Source organism: Macaca thibetana, chromosome 11 (genome assembly GCF_024542745.1).
Source record: "Macaca thibetana thibetana isolate TM-01 chromosome 11, ASM2454274v1, whole genome shotgun sequence".
Classification (NCBI taxonomy): Eukaryota; Metazoa; Chordata; class Mammalia; order Primates; family Cercopithecidae; genus Macaca; species Macaca thibetana.
Window position 1 is genome coordinate 33,408,873 of NC_065588.1, and position 21,206 is coordinate 33,430,078.

The 21,206-nt window shown below is 35.0% G+C and overlaps 1 protein-coding gene across 1 annotated transcript in view; it reads right to left on the reverse strand.

The window, feature by feature from the left end:
* SYT10 (synaptotagmin 10) overlaps window positions 1-21,206 on the reverse strand; it is a 68,405-nt gene that overhangs the window by 30,028 nt on the left and 17,171 nt on the right. The window contains exon 3 of the mRNA XM_050750082.1: window positions 7,501-8,068. Coding sequence (XP_050606039.1) covers window positions 7,501-8,068 — 568 coding nt within the window. The remainder of the gene's footprint in view (window positions 1-7,500; window positions 8,069-21,206) is intronic.

Here is a 21,206-nt window from a genome sequence, read left to right on the forward strand (position 1 = left end):
AATTCTAGATTTATCTAAAAAGTATGGCATCACTGCTGAATTACATTTAAAACTGGTGGCACAAATTTAAGTTCAGATTTGCATTAACTTTGACTTTTTTGTTTTGTAAAACAGAAGCCTGTAATCAATGTTACAGGAAGCTGCTGTTTAAACTGCTAATATAAGGCTAATACAATAATTGTTGTGGGCTATTTTATAGCCACTTACCTGCAATCTTTCCCATGAAAGTAAAAGTAGTCAAAACACACTGATCAGACAACAAAACCTTGTTCTCTAAATGTGCATAGATGTGATCTAACATGAAAATAACATAATAAATTATGATGTTACTTAATATTACTCATGAGACAAAGCTCCTTTAAGTAGGCTGGCTGAGTTAGGCACATGTTAAGGCCAAGAAAAATCATACTTTGGAAACTGAATTCCCATGGTCTTATGATAGTATGTGAAGGACTCTACTATTTTTAAACTGAAGTTAAATTTAATTCTAAATTAACATAGATGCTTCCCATCAATTCTAGCAAAATAAAAGACCATACATACAGGTTCATGGAATTTACTTGCATCATTTGAGTTAAATCTATCATCAGTTACTGGTGGCCCATAAGCAGATGTGTAATCTGTGACACACCAAGGCCAGGTTTATTGCAGAGATGAAACAGAAAACTAGGAATGTTCATAGAGGAGCAGATGTGGGTTCATCGTCCCAACTTGCAGGCCAATAGCTACAATACTGTCTGTTACACACCAGGAAACCTGGTAAGACAGACAGCCCCTGACTAGAAAGGTTTGCTTCCTACTGCCCCACTTTCCATCATACTCTTTTCCTTAAAATAAAACTGGAATTTCACCACTCTTTAAAATGTTCTTAGCTGACACATATTTCATAGTTAATGAACTTTGGAAGACAATTCATTGATAGCTAAATGTGAAAAATATATAGTATTCTTCTGATCCTATGATTGATCCAGGATGATTGAGGGTAGAATTAAAAAGACATCTCTATATTAAAAAGAATTTTAAATATTAAAAAATTTTAGTAATGTGTAATAAAATGTGTTATTTCAAACTGAAGCTCAGCAGGTGCATCCAGTACCCTGAATGGCTGATAGGATGAATACAACAGTTCCTTTGTACTTGTCCTGTCAAGGTCTACTCTTTCAAACAATACCTGGCAGATGCTTAGTTAGAATATACTAGATTCAAACATTTTATACTTGTAATCAGGTCAATGTGATATACACAAGCAACTTCCTTACTTGCAAGAACTTTAAAGTGTGTAGAACACAGTTGGTGCAAAAAGAAAATTTCATTGAATAGGTAAGAAAATAAATATGCAAATGAAGGTAGTTCTGCTCAAGAAAAAGGAAATCTTTTCCTTGTCTACCTATCTTTTCAATGGCTTCTTGAGTATGCACAGGAAAACTACATTCAAATATTCCAAATACATTAGTCTTGGTTGGCTGTGGTGGCTCACGCCTGTAATCCCAGCACTTTGGGAGGCCGAGGTGGGCAGATCACCTGAGGTCAGGAGTTTGAGACCAACCTGGCCAACATGGTAAAACCACGTCTCTACTGAAAATACAAAAACTAGCTGGGCATGGTGGCGCATGCCTGTAATACCAGCTACTTGGGAGGCTGAGGCAGGACAGTTGCTGGAACCTGGGGGGGTGGAGGTTGCAGTGAGCTGAGACCACACCACTGCACTTCAGCCTGAGGGATAGAGCGAGACTCTGTCTCAAAAAAAAAGAGAAAATAGTCTTTATAGTGATTGACATTTTAAAAAAATTCAACGTTCCAATAATATTATGCATAATAGCTTAAATATAAAATGTATATAAAGCAACATGCTGCAAATAATTCTTTTTCTATAGTCATTCATCCAGTTACTACCATATATTCATTCTATCTGGTTGCCAATAGCTAACTCCCACTACTAAATTCTTGTGTGTCTTTACACAGACTTTTTTTTGTATATATAACTGAATATGAATATATATTTCTCCTTTACATTTCAGAAATAGCAGCATAGGGTACACACTGTTTTTTAATATCTATTCTATAGATGTTTCTATGCTAGTATTAAAGGTGGTTGGCTTGCCAGATTTGTGATATATAGTAAGATGATTGCTAAAGTGAAAATGAAATTTTTGCACAGAATAAAGATTCACCTTTATGGTTTCTTTTGTCAATATCAAATTTCAAAACAATTGCTGCTTCCTGAAAAATATTAATCCTTCTTATATAATTTATTAATGAAATCATAAATATGAAATATGTGCCTCTTGCTTCAACCTGATAACATTTTTGTTAATAAATTTAAAATGTTCCCGCTTTATTTCATATATATATGGGTGCCATACCCTGAATATTAAAAAAATTTGTCTACAAAAAGTAGCTAACATTAACAAAGTACACCTGAGCATATCCTTGTTTACTTGTAATCAATAGGGTACAACATTGCATTGTTTTCTCCTCTGGTAGTGGCAGATCTGTATTTATACAACTCTATACTTAACCCGATATGAAAATTTGCTATGTTATTTATTCAAAAAGCATTTATTCATTAACCACTAAGCGCTCATATTACGTAAGGGATGCATGAGATATACAAGATGATTTCTGCTTTCCAGAAGCTGAGAGACTAGTGGCAGACATAAGACAAACATCTGCAGAATGTTTAAATAAGTGCAGCAGACAATGCTTTCATTAGCATATATTGGCTTCTTTCCATTCTCGTTGCTACCAGCCTCAATCAGGCTTTGCTCATCTCATCTAGTCTGTGATGTTACATTCCTACTGAGCACCACATTTCACAATCTCCCACTCTGATCCATTGTACACACGGGTTGCCATATGAGGTAATGGCTTCACTGATTTCACTCTTCTAATAAAAAACAGAATAAATAGAAACTCCTATGACATTAAATGTCTTCTTGATTATAGATAAAATATAACATTCTAGTTTGGGTTCCCTTTAGTCTCTTCATTTCATATTCACACTTTACTTTTCTGCCCCCTGAAAACATGTTACAGTCCCATTTATTTCCTTTTCCTCATGCTGTTTTTTTCTTTGAGAATCACCCAACTCTTTTCTTCAGAAATCTATCATCATGGAAAGGCAATCTGAAATATTTTCATATGGGATACAGTCAGTACCAAAAAGTGTGTGTGTAGACAAGACCACATTTGTGGAGGCTATCAGGAAACGGTTATATAATAATTTACACTGAGGCATATACTCTATTTCCTTGCTGTTTGTCTCCTTTGTTAAAGTCCTTGCGTAAGACTTGTATTTTACTAGTCTTTCAGTTTTAGAACTAAATATAAACTTCATTCATAGAAAGTTCTCAGTAAATATTTAATCAAATTAAAGTTATTTGAATCAAATGCTGTAGAACAGAAAATTTTGGGGGAATGAACTGTTCTAGGAAGATTTTTTTGGGTAAGGCCTTGGACAGGCCTTTGCACCTGTGGAAAAAAACATGATAGAGACTCTGTAATGAAAATTTGTGGGAATGCGACACTTAAGACCCTTAAAAACAACAATCACAAAAGCCGCTAGGTCTGATTTTCACTGAGTCTTCTCTGCAACAATTATGAGATATAATTATATAATTAGCATGAAGAAGGAAAAAGACAGCCATGGCATTTACAACAATATGATAATAAAGCAAGTCTTAATGATTCTAAGAAGAATCATAAAAAATTAAAGATACACCAGCTAGTGCTTTTCAAACTGATAGCAAAATGGTATTTTTTTTTCCCCAGTAAATTTTGGTTTAAATTAAATTGGAGATTTGCAATTATATAAAGGCACTCTTTAAAAATCTCATAAATGATTATTTCAAATAAAAACTTTAGTTATAAGAGTTCTTACAATTACAAAGTTATAAGAATTAAAAGAATATTTATATTTGTCATCATTGTCTTCTAATCTGATAGTTTTTTTTGTTTGTTTGAGACAGAGATTCACTCTGCTGCCCAGGGTGGCATGCAGTGGCGCCATCTTGGTTCACTGTAGCCTCCCCTTCCCAGTTCAAATGATTCTCCTGCCTCAGCCTCCCAAATAGCTGGGACTACAGCTGTGTGCCACCATGCCCAGCTAATTTTTTATTTTTAGTAGAGACGGGGTTTCACTCACCATGTTAGACAGGCTGGTCTCAAAATCCTGACCTCAGGTGATCCACCTACCTTGGCATCCCAGAGTGCTGGGATTACAGGCATGAGCCATCGTGCCCAGCCAATAGTCTTTTAATCCAGTATTTATTTTATTTGTTACATAAACTCTTTTATATCTGTGTCTGCACAGTTTGATTTGCCTTTGTAGGTTTCCACAAGACTTAAACAAGTGACAGCATATCCTACATTGCTTTTTATTTCTTTCCTCTTATTCTCCATTTTTCTAGAAGACTCAATAATTTCTGCATGAAATTCTTAAAATTAATGATGTGTGAATAGAGAAAGAAAGTTTCTTAATGAAATTTCCACCTACATCTTTTTTTTTCATTTTTACTAATAATAAGATGTAACATTGCTTAATGATTTTCAAAGGCTGAACAGAAATTTTAATTAAATACTACCCTAACCATAATATTTGGCCACATGGTCTAGAAATTCAGGTTTCATTACTATATTTCCAAGCAAAAATCCAGAAGCAATATTCCGAACAATGTGTGGTTCAATATTCTAGTTAAAGGAGAATGCTCTTTTATTAGAATAATCTAAAAATACGTTTTATTTTCTGCCAACTTCTTTTTATATTCAGAATTCTGAAATGAGAAAGTCTGCAGAGGTGGCAGGTGGAATAAAGGTAGCCCCAAAGATGGGCATACCCTAATTCCTGGAATCTGTGAGTAACGTTACTTAAATGGCAAAAGGGGCTTTGTGGATGTGATTAAGATTATGGACTTTGAGATGGGGAGATTTTCCTAGATTATCCACTGGGGCTCAATATAAGGCAATGAATGCCTGTGGCCTCTAGAATCAGGAAAAAGCAAGAAAATGGGTCTCCCCAAGAGCCTCCAGAAAAGAATGCAGCCCTGTCAACCACATTCATTTTAGTTAGTAAGATCCATGTCAGATTCTTATTTTTATTTTTATTTTTGAGACAGAGTCTTGCTCTGTCGCCCATGCTGGAGTGCAGTGGCCTCGATCTCTGCTCCCTGCAACCTCCGCCTCCCAGGTTCAAGCAATTCTCCTGCTTCAGTCTCCCGAGTATCAGGGATTACAGGCATGTGACACCATGTCTGGCTAATTTTTTGTATTTTTAGTAGAGATGGAGTTTCACCATGCTGGCCAGGCTGGTCTTGAACTCTTGACCTTGTGATCCACCCACCTCAGCCTCCCAAGGTGTTGGGAATTACAGGCATGAGCCACTGCACCTGGCCCCATGTCAGGTTTCTAACTAAACTGTAAAATGTTTGTGTAAGACTAAATTTGTGGTAATTTCTAACCAAACTGTATTTCTAACCAAATTATAAAAGATTTCTAACCAAATTGTAAAATGTTTGTGTAAGATAAATTTGTGGTAATTTTTATAACAGAAGTAAAAACTAACATTCAAGCCATATGGGAAAGTTGAAAATAAATTTAAGTAATTTATTAATATTAACAAACAATGAATAAATATTATTGGCAATGAGAAACTAAAGTTTCCATAAGGAATCCTACTTTTTTTTAAGTAGAACCAGTTTGGAAAACGTATGAATGTTAAAAAAAAAAAAATTCACTGTCAATCTCCTAGTCGTTATACTAATTTTTAGATTTTATTGGCAGATTATATACCTCTGAGCCTGAATATATGTACAGAACATACTTCACTTTTTAATAATAAAATGTGTTTGTTGCAACCCTAGTACTTAGAGCATACCAAACATAAATAGGTACTCAGTAAATATTTGTTGAATAAATAAAAAGTAATAATAAGACTGAGGAATCAAGAGAAATAATCTAACAATTAACTGCCATCTGCATTTCTAGAATTCTAGAAGGTGTTATTTTTAAAAACAATAAAAATCATGTTTTCCCTGTGGGAATATAGGTAATAAAATGAACACAAATGTGAAATCAAAAGAGCCCCACTGTGCATTTGAAATATGATCCACTTTCAAAATTCCTTCTTTGTTCCCTAATAGATATCACAATAGAGATTACAACAGAAAAATTCAACAACTAAAAATGTTATGATGCTGGAATACAATATTGAACTGGCAGCATAAATTTTCAAATTAATTTATCCACATAATTTACAATGACAATATAATTATCCCACATACTGATTGTAATTAGTAAAACATTCATAACTGGAAAAACACAAAAGGACCTATTTTGAATACAAAAGTATCCTTATGTTTTAAATAATCCCTTGTCTCTGTTCAAAGCTTCAACGCTTTAAACTTATAAGATGTATTACAACTCAAACAAAAGATGGTAAATATGTAAAAACAACCTGATGATAAAAAATTAAATGTCCCCATTTAAAAGCTAATAAACTAAAGCAAGCAATCTAACTTAAGAGATCACTTCTCTAATTCCACTTCTATAATTCTATACCGGATGAATAATCTTGAAAAAACCAGATTTACAAAAAAAGAACACAATTTTTCATATAACAAAATTTATGCCTAACTTAAGTGTCTAACAGTAAGAAAATGGTTAAGTAAATGGATCATGTATTTCAACATCATGCGCTAAAACGAATATAGAATGAAAGAAAATTGGTGTGAAAAAAATTAAGCTTAGTATGGTCTTAATATTCTAAAGTATGCATAGCAAAAAGTTGGAAAGCAATATGCCAAAATATTATATATAATTGGTAGCACTGTAGATTAATTTAATTTTATGTTATGTGCTTTTACTCTGTTTTTAAAATTTTCAATACTGAAGTTGGTATTATTTTATAATCAGAAAAAGCATTTTGTAATGAAAAAGAAAAGTTTTAATGTAAACAATGATTATTTCTTGATCATTGATCATTTCATATATTGTAATTGTGTGTACTCTATGAAAGCTTGTGAAGTAATGGGTTGTTTCATATCAAACCAAGGACTTTTCAAATAGCATCAAAGTACATTTTCGGTTTGATTTGATGAATTATCTTAAATAATGAAGTCATTATTCTTAAAGAGTGAAATAATTTCTAAAATAATTAAATTAACAAAATTATCTTAAATAATGAAAACTAATACTAACTATGAGGAAACTGGGTGCTGTAGATAGGATATTTATATCACAGATAAATATTTTAAAGGAGAAATAGTCTACAAGTTCTGTTAATTTATAAGAGTTTTTTTTTATTTACACAATCACTAGGGTTACCAATATATTCAGCATTAGGTGACTGAATTATTAGTAGTAGAAATGAAATCCTACCTTTGCAGGATCTTAGACATAAATTCCATAACTCTGTAAGACTTATCCCAATAATTTGGGTAATAATTAGTCATATATCATTGTAAGTCAAATAAAAAACAATATATTGGTGGAATTACTACTTACTGTGGTAGCACAATGAATATCTTTCCATACTGTGGCTTCCCTGGAGAGATCAGAGACTTCAAACAAATTATCAAGAATCACTTCCCCAATCATGTCATGTCTAGAAAATCTGTCAAAATCATATACACTGAAATGTAGTTTTCGGTTGCTTAGTTGATCGTATGCTACAGGAAATTGAAAAGTTTCATCAAATAGAGGATTTAAAGTCTTTCTGTGCACGCGGGTCTGAAATTTCTTTTTCCTGTCTGGAAGAAGATACATCTTCACATAAGGGTCAGAAGTTCCTGTGAAGTCTTTAGCAGGGAGATCTAAGGCTTTGATAATTTTAACAACTAGAAGTTCATTTTCATAATCATACTGGAGGGTAAAGTTAAGTTTCCCACAGGTTTTGACATCTTCTTTTTGGTTGCCCTCAGAGTCAACTGATCTCTGTTTGTAGAGTTCTGGCTTTATCCTCCCAATGCTGGTTGTTGTTTCTCCTCTTTGTAAAACAGGTTCCGTGCCCATGCTAAAATCAACACTGGAAACCTGCATTTGCCTCGGCAGATGTCTTCGGAAGGAATTGTGGCTGAACACACACACATATACACAAAATCATTGAGGGAGATCATTTCGATGAGAATGTTATACAGTGGCATATAAACTCTCCCCCACCCCCAGAACAGTGAAAAGATATCTATATCTACATAGAGAGACACAAACATATACTCAAAGAGGTACTTTTGAAGAAAAATAAAGAAGTACAATATTCAAAGAGAGGTCTCCTAAAATTCCAGAACACCCAAAACACTTAAATGTTCTTTGTGTGTGTGTGAGTGTGTTTGTTTTTTTGAGACAGGTTCTGTCACCCCAGCTGGAGTACAGTAGTGCTATTATAGCTCACTGTAGCTTAAAACTCCTGAGCTCAGGCCATCCTCTGGCCTCCACCTCCTGAGTAGCTGGGACTACAGGCATGCGCCACCTTACCTGCCCAGTTAACTTTTAAATTTTTTGCAGAGACAGAGTCTTGCTATGTTGTCCAGGCTGGTCTTGAACTTCTGGACTCACAGAATCCTCTCACCTCAGTTTCCTAAAGTGCTGGGATAACACATATGAGCCACAACATGTGGCTGGCAAATGTTAATTTTCATATGCTTTTGGAATTTTGTACTCTCAATCATAAGCATATAATTAAAATTAAGCACAAAATTAAAAACAATTCTAAAAAAACCTGATTAGCAAAAAAATTCAATATTCCACAGAAAATTGTGAATGTTATCAATCATCTGGGTCTATCTAGATTGTAAGCATTATACAGACAAAATCATTCAGATGGCTGGTTTCTTTTCATCTGGATATTTGGGTCTCATGAATTTTCACGTTTTAGTGACTACAGTATTAAAACAAAAACATATTATAAGTCCACATTTTCTTATAATGAGTTGTTTCTAATTCTTAATCTTACTAAATTAATATTTACTTTTAAAAAGAATATATGGTTGTGACTGCCAAAAATGAGTACATTTTCTTTTTTTCAACATGCTGTGGTCTTCAGAAACTCTAAGGATAAAAACAAATGTAGAATTTTAGAATTTGAGCCCAACAAAACAAGTTTTTAAAAATTCAGACTGAATTTCCTACAGTCACTATTACTACTCATCTAGTCAACATTTCCAGAATATTAAATATATAAGCTTACTAATGTCTTCTACATGTGACTTGCATTAAAGATCTGCTTCTTTTATACTTCCTCCAAGCTTTCTGGCATGAACTGTGCCATATCTCCTCAAAGCTTAGTCCCAGGTCTTTTGTTACATTTCTCATCAGTCTGTCCATCAGACTAATCATCAGTTCTTGGACTATAATTATTGTCTTGAATCTGATGGTTTCTCAGATAAATCCCAGCTACATAAATCTCTAGTCCCATATGTCTAAATTTCTAAGGAAGATTTCTAAACAGATGTCTTCATTTTGCCCCAAATGCAAGAAAACTCATCATTTTCTCCCTTTTGCTTGCAAATTCGTTCTTTATCCCACAATCTCTGACAATAGTAGTAACATTTTTATCAGTCACTCATGCTTCCAAGCATGAAGTATGCTTTGAATCATTCTCCCTTTACACATAGCATTTACTCGGTTTTCTAAATCCTGTTGCTTTTCCTTTGAAACAACTTATATAATTATTCACTCCACTCCTTTTCCATTGCTATGGAGTCCGGATCCTTATCACTATATACTTTGCTTTCTCCTGTCACCTTCAGCTGGCTTTTTTTTTCCTTCCAGCTCTGTCTTACACTTAATATCCAGTCAGTACACCCTCAGAACACTGATTTCAAAATACTTTGTTCACTTCTGTTGTCTATTGCAGCAGGTCTACACCTGTTACAGCACTAAGTAATATGGATGACATTGCATGATTAATATTTGATTCACTGATGCACAAATGAAGCTCGATTTCTTTTTTTTTTTTCGAGATGGGTTCTCACTCTGTCACCCAGGCTGGAGTGCAGTGACATGATCTTGGCCCACTGCAACCTCGATCTCCCAGGTTCAAGCGATTCTCCTGCCTCAGGCTCCCAGGTAGCTGAGATTAGAGGTTCCCACCACCACACCTGGCTCATTTTTGTATTTTTAGTAGAGATGGGGTTTCACCATGTTGGCCAGGCTGGTCTCGAACTCCTGATCTTAAGTGATCTGCCCACCTTGGCCTCCAAAGTGCTGGGATTACAGGCGTGAGAAGATTGATTTCTTTTTTTTGTTTTGTTTTTTTGGGACGGAGTCTCGCTCTGTCGCCCAGGCTGGAGTGCAGTGGCGCGATCTTGGCTCACTGCAAGCTCCGCCTCCCGGGTTCATGCCATTCTCCTGCCTCAGCCTCCCGAGTAGCTGGGATTACAGGCACCCGCCACCACACCCGGCTAATTTTTTTTTTTTTTTTTGTATTTTTAGTAGAGACGGGGTTTTACCATGTTAGCCAGGATGGCCTTGATCTCCTGACCTCAAAGAAAAGTTTACAAATTAGTGACCATCCAGAAGTGAGATGCCTGGGCACAATACCATTTGAGAAGTAGTGACAGGAGCTGAGGATTTTGAACCTAGAAAGGAGAAGCAGTTGAAGAATAGGGTAAAGATGGATTAAGGCTAGCTGTCTTCTAATGCCCGAAGGACTGTCATGACAGCATTTAGGAATTTATGGAAGGGACAGAAGATAAACTTTAGCTTAATATAAAGGAACGTTTAAGATCTAGAGCTCTCCAACACAGTGAAGTAGTGAATTTCCTCAAGCTGGAAATGTAGAACAAAGGTTAGATGCTGTAGAAAAATATTCCTGCCTCAAGTAAGATTTGGCCTCAAGTCTAGCATCACACTTGAGGCAGGAAGCATTAAGTGTTTTCTAACCTTAAGTTTATTCTGTGATTCTCTGTCATTCTACAGTCCTTCAGTAATTTTACGGGCCTAAATGTTTACAACGCAGCATCAATATTATGTGCATTAATACAATGGAATTTGTTAAAATCAGAATTATAATCTAAGGTGTTGCCAAGTTCATTCTCTTACATTTAATTTACTTATTTACTTTAACTGTACTGAACTGTTGAGCAGTAATTCAAAAAACACCATAGAAAATGCTTAGGGCTGTATTGAAACTAATTCAACCTCTCTTTATGGTCCCCTTTCATACAGATAAGGAAGACAAACCAAAATGAGCCGTGAGAGTATCAGTAGCTCTGCTTGTTTCTACTGTACTATTCACAGACCTCTCAAACATGGACCTATGGTTCAGTACATACATTGCAAATTAAAGATTCATACAAGTAAAGTGGTGGAAGGGTGTCACAAGTGAAAGTAAACTGCAGTGTTTTTGAAAGATCTTGTCCTCCACATTCTGCTCAGCTTCACCCCCAGAATGAGAAGCTTTTAGTGTGCTGTCACAGAGAATTATATGGATAAAAGGAGAAAGCCTACGGAAAAATGATATTCCAATATCAGATTAGTGCTGAAGTATGCCAAGAATTAGAATATGAAAAAAATAATGTCTAATACAATTTGGAAGAAAATAAAAAGGAATAATAAAAGATGGGAAAAAAATAAAGAAATATACACTACAACATTTTCACGATAAAAAGTTAGGATGCCTTTGCTCTTCAGATTTTGCCAGTAAAAGCTAGTACTTATGATGTTGCAGGTACGGGTGTAAATTCTTTATCAATTCAACTGAGCCTCATGTAACCCAATCAGGCACTCACTATTATGTTCCCAAATGAGGACACTGAGGCACAGAGAAGTGAGTAATGTATTCAAAGTCTTGCTGGTAGGCAGGTGCTAACATTAAAATTTCACTGAGGCAGTCTGGGTCTAGTGGCCACACCCTTAGCCACCATGCTATATATACTGTTATATTAATGGTTATCCTATTTGAATACATTACTTCAAAAATCAGTTATTCTACTAAATAACCATATAAAATATTAAAGTATCAATTTATATATATTTATATGTTTTCCACTTAAATATTATATATAACATAATTATGTAATCCACTAAGATCTGAAGTTTATTTGGTTAAAATAGCTTGAGATATCTTTTTAGAGGTTTTAACTTATTTGACTTGTTACCAAAAATTGGAAGGGAGCACAAGTGTTTAATTTGTAAATGAAAATGATCAGACACTGTGTACAAATTTCTTATTGAGTCTATAGTTATGATACATTTTATTAGAAATGACATATTTTGGAAATAGCAACAAAGTAAAATTTGTAAGGCGATTTGTGGTATATCATATATTAAAAATGACTTTTAAAATTTGACTATAATTGAAAAACTGTTACTATATAGAGAAACATACTAGAATTACTTTATCTCAGGTGAGAAAATTAGCCCTAATTTAAACTACACTGACTTTATGACTCAATATTTTAGTTTCTGTATCTAAATGAGTATACATGTAAAAAAGTCTTTGCTAAGTTAAATCTTGAAGTGATTTGTTTCTTCAGATATATGTCAGTCTATTGCATTAGGCATGACATGAAATGTATTTTGACCTTGAATCTACCCCAGATATTAAGGATCCGGAGCTTAAACTAGGGTTAGCAAAGGTCAGAGAGAATTTATGAAAATGAAAAGAATAGAAAAAGGAATATAAGTGGTATATATTACTGTGAAATATTAAAAGGGTCTAGTATAATCTAGTTTGCATATTCATTATTCTTAAAATATTTAGGATATTTTATTGAACAGAAAATCAAATATTCTTGCTAAAGTCACTTTTAGTTATGCAACAAGCTTTTGATTTTTGGGAGCAAAACCCCTAAGAAGTTAATTCTTTATTTTTTTTAATAGATTTATTCCATCATTTCACACTCCCTTGTGCTTTTCAATATTATAAAACTTCAATTTTCTATCCTCTGTGCCAAAATTAGTAATTTCTTCTTTATGACTCTGATTATATTTTTGCAGCTGTAAAGCCCCTTATGAGAATAAAAAACTAGTAACATTTTTGTTCTAGTAAGTCAGTGTCCTAATTATAGGGTAAATAGCACATATTCTAAGTCACAGTTTAGCTAGTCAGTTAAGACAAGCTTTAATGAGTACAATGTTAAACTATTGCCATGACAACACAGATCTTTTTCTTCTGGCTTTTTTTTTTCTTTTATAATGACAGTGATTAGTGGCTATACAGTCTCACACAAATATCCAACCAATCACAGTGCAAGTCATTTGACTGTTACTAACCCCATTCTTATCCTTCAAACCTAGTATTAGGTTGGTGCAAAAGTAATTGCATTTTTTGCTGTTGAAAGTAATGGCAAAAACCGCAATTACTTTTGCACCAACCTAAATTCCATCTTATTCTTCAAACCTAGCACTGTCCAAGCATTCTCCCAGTGAAGGAAAAACTTTCCCCATCTAACCTGGAACTCTGAGGGTAGCTAGATATCGTCAATATTAGTTGATGGCACTGGAATATAATGTATTAATATGGTCACTTTCAAATATTTACTACCAATAGATCCTTTTCTTCCAATAAAATCTGAGGATAGAATTTGACTATGTAAAGACAGAGCTGCTTTGGTTGACATGTGGTTAGAGTCCTGGAAACTCACTGGAATATGAGCAAATTCTTCCCAACTGTGAGAAGCAAGTGTTTAAAGATTTTTACAGAGAGATGAGGTGGAAAAAGTGCTGGACTAGAATCTGACTACAGTTTGGTTCCAGCTTCCCTATGTAGTGAGGGCAAATTTGGCACATCACTTAACTTGTTTGAGCTTTATTTTTCTCATTTATAAAATGGTTCTTTTACAGTTTTTGAGAAGATTAAATGATATATTGTATATGACTTTCCCAGCTATCATTTTTCCTATTGATATTAGTTATTACTATTATAATTCAGGACACAAGGAGCTGAAGTGCAAATGCCATAATGAACTCTAGTTTTGACAAAGTCAAATCTAGGCTTCCTGGGGATGTACAAAGTCATTTCTATGTAAGCATGTCCTGGGCCACTACCCTGGGCTAAAGAGACCACCTGACTTCAAATCTCAGCATCTAATGGGAAACCTATATCCTCTTGCTCTAATTTGCAATGTCTCTACTATCTATTAAATCAACCTTAGATATTGCTTAAGAAATTACAGAAGAAAAGTAAAAATATCTTTAGCAGCTTTCTATTTATTTAATAATTAAATGTTTAAAAGAAATTTATCTCCATTTTAATATTAAAATCTGCATCAGAAATTCTCATTATATATTCAGTTAGATCCCGATTTCATAGTTAAAGAAGCTTGAGTAGCAAGAATAAATCAAGTTTCTGGTAAACAAAGTTTTTATTCTCAGTTTCCTATTTTCTTCCATTCAGCGTGAAACAAAGACAAGGTGATTCATTCATTACACAAATATCTGAGCATATACCATGCAAAAGACCATAAGGAGAGTAAACTGTATAAAATGCCACAGTGGATTTTTAAAAATAACCCATTGACCTCTATATTCTTAATCCCTTTTTGGAATGTTTTTTCACCTTATTTACCTGGTAGAAATTTGGCTCTTCCCCAAGGACATCATTTCCTATGCGTTCCTCTCACATGGTGGCTGTTATTTCCCATGGCCCTTATTCCACCAGCTTGCCAGTGAAGTAACTGTTTCTTCTTGACCCCCATTATCACTTCACACCATTCTCTTTTTTGTTGTTGTTGAGACAGAGTCTCACTCTGTCACCCGGGCTGGAGTGCAGTGGCATGATTTCAGTTCACAGCAACCTCCACTTCCCTGGTTCAAGCAATTCCCCTGACTCAGCCTCCCAAGTGGCTGAGATTAAAGCCACCACACCCGGCTAATTTTTTTGTAGTTTTAGTAGAGACGGGGTTTCACCATGTTGGCCAAACTGGCCTTGAACTCCTGACCTCACGCAATCCACCCGCTTCAGCCTCCCAAAGTACTGGGATTACAGGTGTGAGCCACCAAGCCTGGCTCACACCATTCTCTTTTAAGCTACCACTCCCATCTCTGAAGCTCAAGTCAAGAAATCACACTCCCATTACCACTTACTGTTAGTGATCTATTGATATCCAAAACCCTCTCTATAAAGTCTTCATTATCTTAGTCTTCTGGTTCATGAACATTCTCTTTTACAATGTTTCTGCTCTAATTCTGGCAATCAAAGTATTTCTTCCAACCCTTTGGCCTCAAGGTTCAATGAACTCCTCTTTTCCAATGATGTTCTCTACTTAACCTCAGTCACTATTATGTAAATAGCCAGATTTTGTCATCATCAACTGCAAGCTCTCCACAACCGCAATTTCAGGCATGCTTCCCTCTGATCAACACTTCCTACCTTTTCAGGTTCCTTTAAGATGGAAGAAATAATGGTATGCTCTTGTGCTGAGAGTACCAATAAAAGAGAGGGGGAGAATTAATAATGCAAACATCAGAGAGGAGGATTCTTAGAAGTGACAGGAGGCAAAATGGGATCTAACATGAAAGTGGAGGGATTAGTTATAGATCGGTGCATTGATAGTTAACATAGTATCAATCAGGAAGGCAAATATATGGGATAGATGCTGGTAAGAGGGTTGATGATGTGGTGGGAATCTGTGGAAGGTTTCTGCCCTTTGCTTCAATTTTCTTAGTAAAATGGGAAATAAGGTCATTAATTAAAACTGAAAACTGAGAATGAGGAAGAAGGTGATAGAAGTTTGAAAAAAGGTGAGAGGGTATAAAATGATGTGGTTTGAATGTTCCTTCCAAAACTCACATGGAAACTTAATCCCTGATGTGGCAGTATTGAGAGGCAGAGCCTGTATTGTAAGATGTGACTAGGGCATATGGGCTCTGCCCTCATGAATGGATTAAATCCATTCATGAATCAATGGATTAATGAGTTAATAGATTTGTGGATGATCACAGGAGTGCAGCTGCTGGCTTTATAAGAAGAGGAAGAGATTGCTGAGCTAGCATATTAGCATACTCTGCCCCTTTGCCTTGACATGTTCTGCACCACCTTGGGACTCTGCAGAGTCATCACCAGCAAGAAGACCTTTGACAGATGTGGCCCCTCAACCATAGACTAAAGCTTTTCTAACTATAAGAAATAAATTAGTTTTCTTTATAAATTATCCAGCTTCTGATATTCTGCTATGAGCAACAGAAAATGTGTCAACACAATAGTCTTGTGACTCTCAAAGATTGAGAGGGAAAACAGATTTTTGTTTTAGCACTAGATAGCTAAATGAGGAATGTGGTCATGAATTTCAAGTGGATTCATGAGAGTTGTTTATATTTTTTTCCAGTCACATTGCACATGTGCAAGTGTACAGGTGACAGAGCAATGAATTCAGGTAGGGCTGTGGTTTTGCCCTGCAAATACAAAAATAGAAAGCAACAAGAGAATTGAGGATGTACACAAGAGTGACTCTGATTGACCATGGAATTGAAACTGAGTAAAGAAGAAAAAATAATAATATCAAGGATATAGGAATTATGACATAGTGACAGAATCAATGGATTGGAGGTTTTGGTGAGTTGGAAGGGTTGTCTGAATTGGGATGTAAAGTTAAAAGAACTTTCTATTCACCCCACTTTCTCTGTGCTGCTCTGTTTCTCTAATATATTTGCAGCAAAACTTTTTGAAAGAGTTAATTACAGTATATTCACTGTCCAGATTCTATTTAAACTTACTCTAATCAGCTTTTCATATACTGTACCACAATTGCTCTTGAAAATGTGAACAATGTTGCCCCCACATTGCTAAATTCAAACAGGTCCATTCACAATCATTCTACCCAGCCTTAGCACACTCCCCTGACAGCTACTCCCTCCTGGGAGCTTACTTACTCTCCTCATTTGGCTTCCAGGTTCCACCCTCCCGGCTTCCCTCCTACTTTACTAGCCTCTACTTCTCAGTCCACCTGGCTGTTCCCAATCTCTCAACGCTCAGAAATTTATCCTTTTTCTTCTTTTTCCCATCTACTCTCAACTATTTGATGATATCATCTCCTGGCTGAGGACATAATCTACATGCTCAGGATCCCAAATTTATATATATATTATAGATTCACTTCAGAGTTCCAGAGTCATTACCTAGTTGCCCACTGAACTTGTCCACTTAGATTTCTAATAGAATCCTTAAATGCCACAGGTCCAGACCTCCTCTTCTTGCCTCTCAAACTCACTCCATTCACAGTCTCATCTGTCTCAACTTGATTTTCTCAGATGCTTAGTCCAAAATCTTCAAGTCATTTTTGCTCTTCGTATTTCACTCACATGCCCCAGCTCATCTATCAGGATAGTCTGTTTCTTACACCCTCAAAATATATCCAGTCAGTTCTCACGAACATTATTAACTACCACTTCCCTGGTCTGAAACATCATCACCTGACCTGGATTAGAGCCTCCTTAGCGGACTTTCTGCTTCTATCCTTGTGCCTTCCTCAATGTCTCTTTTCAATACAGCAGGCAGAATCATATTTTAAAAACAGGTCATGCCACTCCTTTGACTTCCTCTAGTGGCTTCCCATATTACTCAGAGTAAAAGCCACAAATAATGTAGCCCCCTCTACCTCTGCTTTGTCTCCTAGATTTCTCTTGGTGGAACATGTAGCACAGGTTCTAGCTTCAGGGCCTTTGCAGCACCTGCCTCCTCTATATGAAAAGCCCTCCCAGACTCCTCAAGGCCTACCTCTCTACCACTTTGAGTCTTCGCTCAATTTACCTTCTCAGGAAGATCTATCCTGACTACAATGTTTAAAATTGCAACACTGCCTCCCACTCAGACTTTCCAACCCCTTTGTTTTGTGCTATAATTTTCTATAGGACTTATTACCTATTATAACCTCATATAATTTATAAGAAGGTGTGTGTGGGGGGGAGACTTTTGACAGTTTTGTGCCAAATGTGTATCAAATTTCAAGAAAAATGTCTATGACATAATAAGTGTTCAATAAATATTGTTGAAGAAAGAAAATATTTTCTCTGAAAAATTTAGCCGTGTGACTAAATAGCAATTGAATAATAATAATAAAAGCTAGAGAAACAACTAGTTTTCTTCTCAATTATTTAAAGAGATGGCTAAAATCCATTCAGTAATTTACCTTTATTCTATTCAAGAATTTACAGGCAATTGGTTCTTTAATAAATTTAATGAAATAAATGTTCACTTATTCTGAACTTAAAACCTTCAGATTATGAGAATAACATACTGCCTATCGTGCTAAGGAGGCAATTCAGTTATTCTCAAAATACTTACTTTGACTTCTCTCCATGTTTAAAAAAGATACAAGATATAAACATCATAAAACAATGATAAGCAATTGCTTTGGATGTAGCATATGTTTAAATAAATGTGTATGAAGTAATTAGCTTGGAAAATACTTCTTCATAGCTTTTGATCTACAGATAATGTTCTGAGAACACAACATATATATTACAAGAAAAGAAGTAAATATAGACTGAAGCCTTAAACCTTAAAAAATTCTCAATAACAACTGGTCAAAACAATAAATCCAAGAACTTATATTTTAGCATTACTTGATTCCTAGAAGGTCATTTGACCATAATTCTAGCTCTGGATTTCTATGCTCAGTGTGCAATTTTATGCCTTCTTTTACTTTGTAATACGTTTCTGACTCTCATGAGCTTACCTCCTGGTGAGCTCAGCTAGGTTTTGGAGAAAAATAGTCATAGCTCTATAACCGGGTTCATGTACCAGTCTTCATGACCCTTCGTCTGTGCCTCCACACCTCCTTGACCTTACTGCACATAGTGTATTGAAATTACCTGTTTTCAGATTTGTCTTCCACTCTCCAAGACTTTCTTCTAAATTGTGGTCTTTATCATAGCAGAGACTAAGTATTATTCATCTTTTAACGTATTTCATCATAAACATTTGCTAGGAACTAAGAAAATGTATGTTGGAGTTTGTATGAAAATAATTCACCATACGATTCCTGTGACTAATAAAACCAAACTTCCCAAGCATTATTCATATTATATAGAAGAGACTAAGAAGCTGAGGTGGGAGGATTACTTGAGGCCAGGAATTCAAGACCAGCCTAGGTAACATTTTGAGACCTCATCTCTACAAAAAAATTTTTAAAAATTAGCCAGACCTGGTGGTGCGTGCCTGTAGTCCTGGCAACTTGGGAGGCTGAGGCAGGAGGATCACTTGAACTAGCAGCTCAAGGCTGCAGAGAGCTATGATCATGCCACTGCACTCCTGGGCAACAAAGTGAGACCCTGTATCAAAACAACAACAACAACAACAACAGCAAAAAAGAACCGAATCAGTGTTTGTGTATAAGACAATATTTATAAGTGCCAGAAAACAAACTTCAAATTTCAATCATTTTGTTAAGGTTGTGACTCTGGCTTTAGTTCAAAGAGTCATCTCTTTTCAGAAAAGAAACAAGGGTGTACACCTAATACATTTCTTTTATGAAGGGGATTATTTAACCACCTCAAGTTTCTGCAAAGCATGTTTTATGAACTTCTATTTCGGGGAGACAGATCTCAAGTCTTTCCATTGTTCTGGGGAAGTGTTGCTACTTGATACCCTAGCTAGCCATACATCTTTTAAACTCCTCCTTTTTGTAATATCTCATTTTTCATTCCTTACAGTGTTTTAGCATAGATAATTTCAATTTTAGCTATCTTTTCAGAGAAATTCAATTTTTAAAAAACATTCTTACAGTAAAGTTAACTATGGAATCTCATTTTATGTATTTTTAAATAATTTTTCATTTTTCTTATAATAATGTACATTAAGCATTCTTTTGGATACTATGCATGATGATTTTAAGCATTACTCTTCTAATCAACCATAGCTAATTGTAAATATTGTAAATTCATCAGCACATATAAGTCAGTGATTTCTTCCCATGTACATTTTCCTGCTTTTGTTTCATGCTCAATTGTTTCTGCTATTACAGTTCCTAATTATTTTCAATAGGTACTTAGAGTCCTAAAGGTCATAAATCTACATAATTCCTCATCCTCAATACATTATTTTGCCAGTTACTATTCACCTTGTCTTTACACCATTAATAAATGCACATAAAATTGATTCTCATACTCATCCCTGTGAGAATACTATCATTAACCTCTTTCTAATATGAACACAGTGTATCTCACCACTCATCAGCTGGTGTGGCTTTTAAAGACGATGTATTTAAAAAGGCAAAATAAGTGGAAGATGATCAATCAATCAAAAGCATTCAATTGACATTATATACCTACACATTGGTGGAAATTAGGAGGGCATAAAAGTAGGTTATACACCCTTGTTCTCTGAAAATTTAGCATCTCGTTTGGAAACAGCTGGAGCTCAATATTAAGATACAAAATAATTGCTAGGTTGTAATTAGCAATTACAGTTTTAACAGCATTGCTGTTTTAATATAGCAATTTGTTATTTAATATAGCAATAACAGCTTTAAATAATAAAGGATAATAGTTAATAATTGGGCAGATAAAGTTGGACTCTCAGATGCATTTTCCTTAAAGATCTTATAGTACATAAAAACGAGGTTGTTACTCCACACAAGGAAAGCAGCATGAACAAAAGCACACAGGCAAAGAGAGTCAGGTCTTTAGGATGAGCAACCATGGAAAATCAATGGGATAAACAAGATGAGGTCATTGAATTCATTTATTGATTCTTTTAATTCAGTAAGTTCACTTTGAGCTCCTACAGTGTTTTGTTAAGGCATCAAAAAGCAATATAGAAGTGAATACGGCAGATTTTCTGCCTAAGAAAGCAGCATACAACTCTATATGTGGGGGTATATAGAACCAAAATGCTAATGGTAGCTTGGTATAATCATAGTATAACAGCCTTGAATGACTTTTAAAAGATTTGGACTAGACATGGAATTACTGAATTGCCACTTAATGTTTTTTTACAAGGGATCTTAGATTTTCCTTTACAAATTTTCTTAACGTTTCTTTTTTGTTGTTGTTGTTTTCTATTTCCTGATTTTTATTACGCTTGAACATAATAAAAAGTAATTACAAAATAGATATCTTCTCCTATAGTCTGTGTTATAAAATGTTGCCAGGTGAATTATCCTAAAACATAACACTTATCCATAGAACTCCTCTGCTACAAATACTTTTTGACAAGAGAGACTCTGAACATGTTGGCCATGATTTCAAGGTTTCACTATATTTCAATTTCAGCTGATTTTATCGTCCATTATTCCTTCACTTTACTCTATTTTTTGATCAGAGTACCTTAC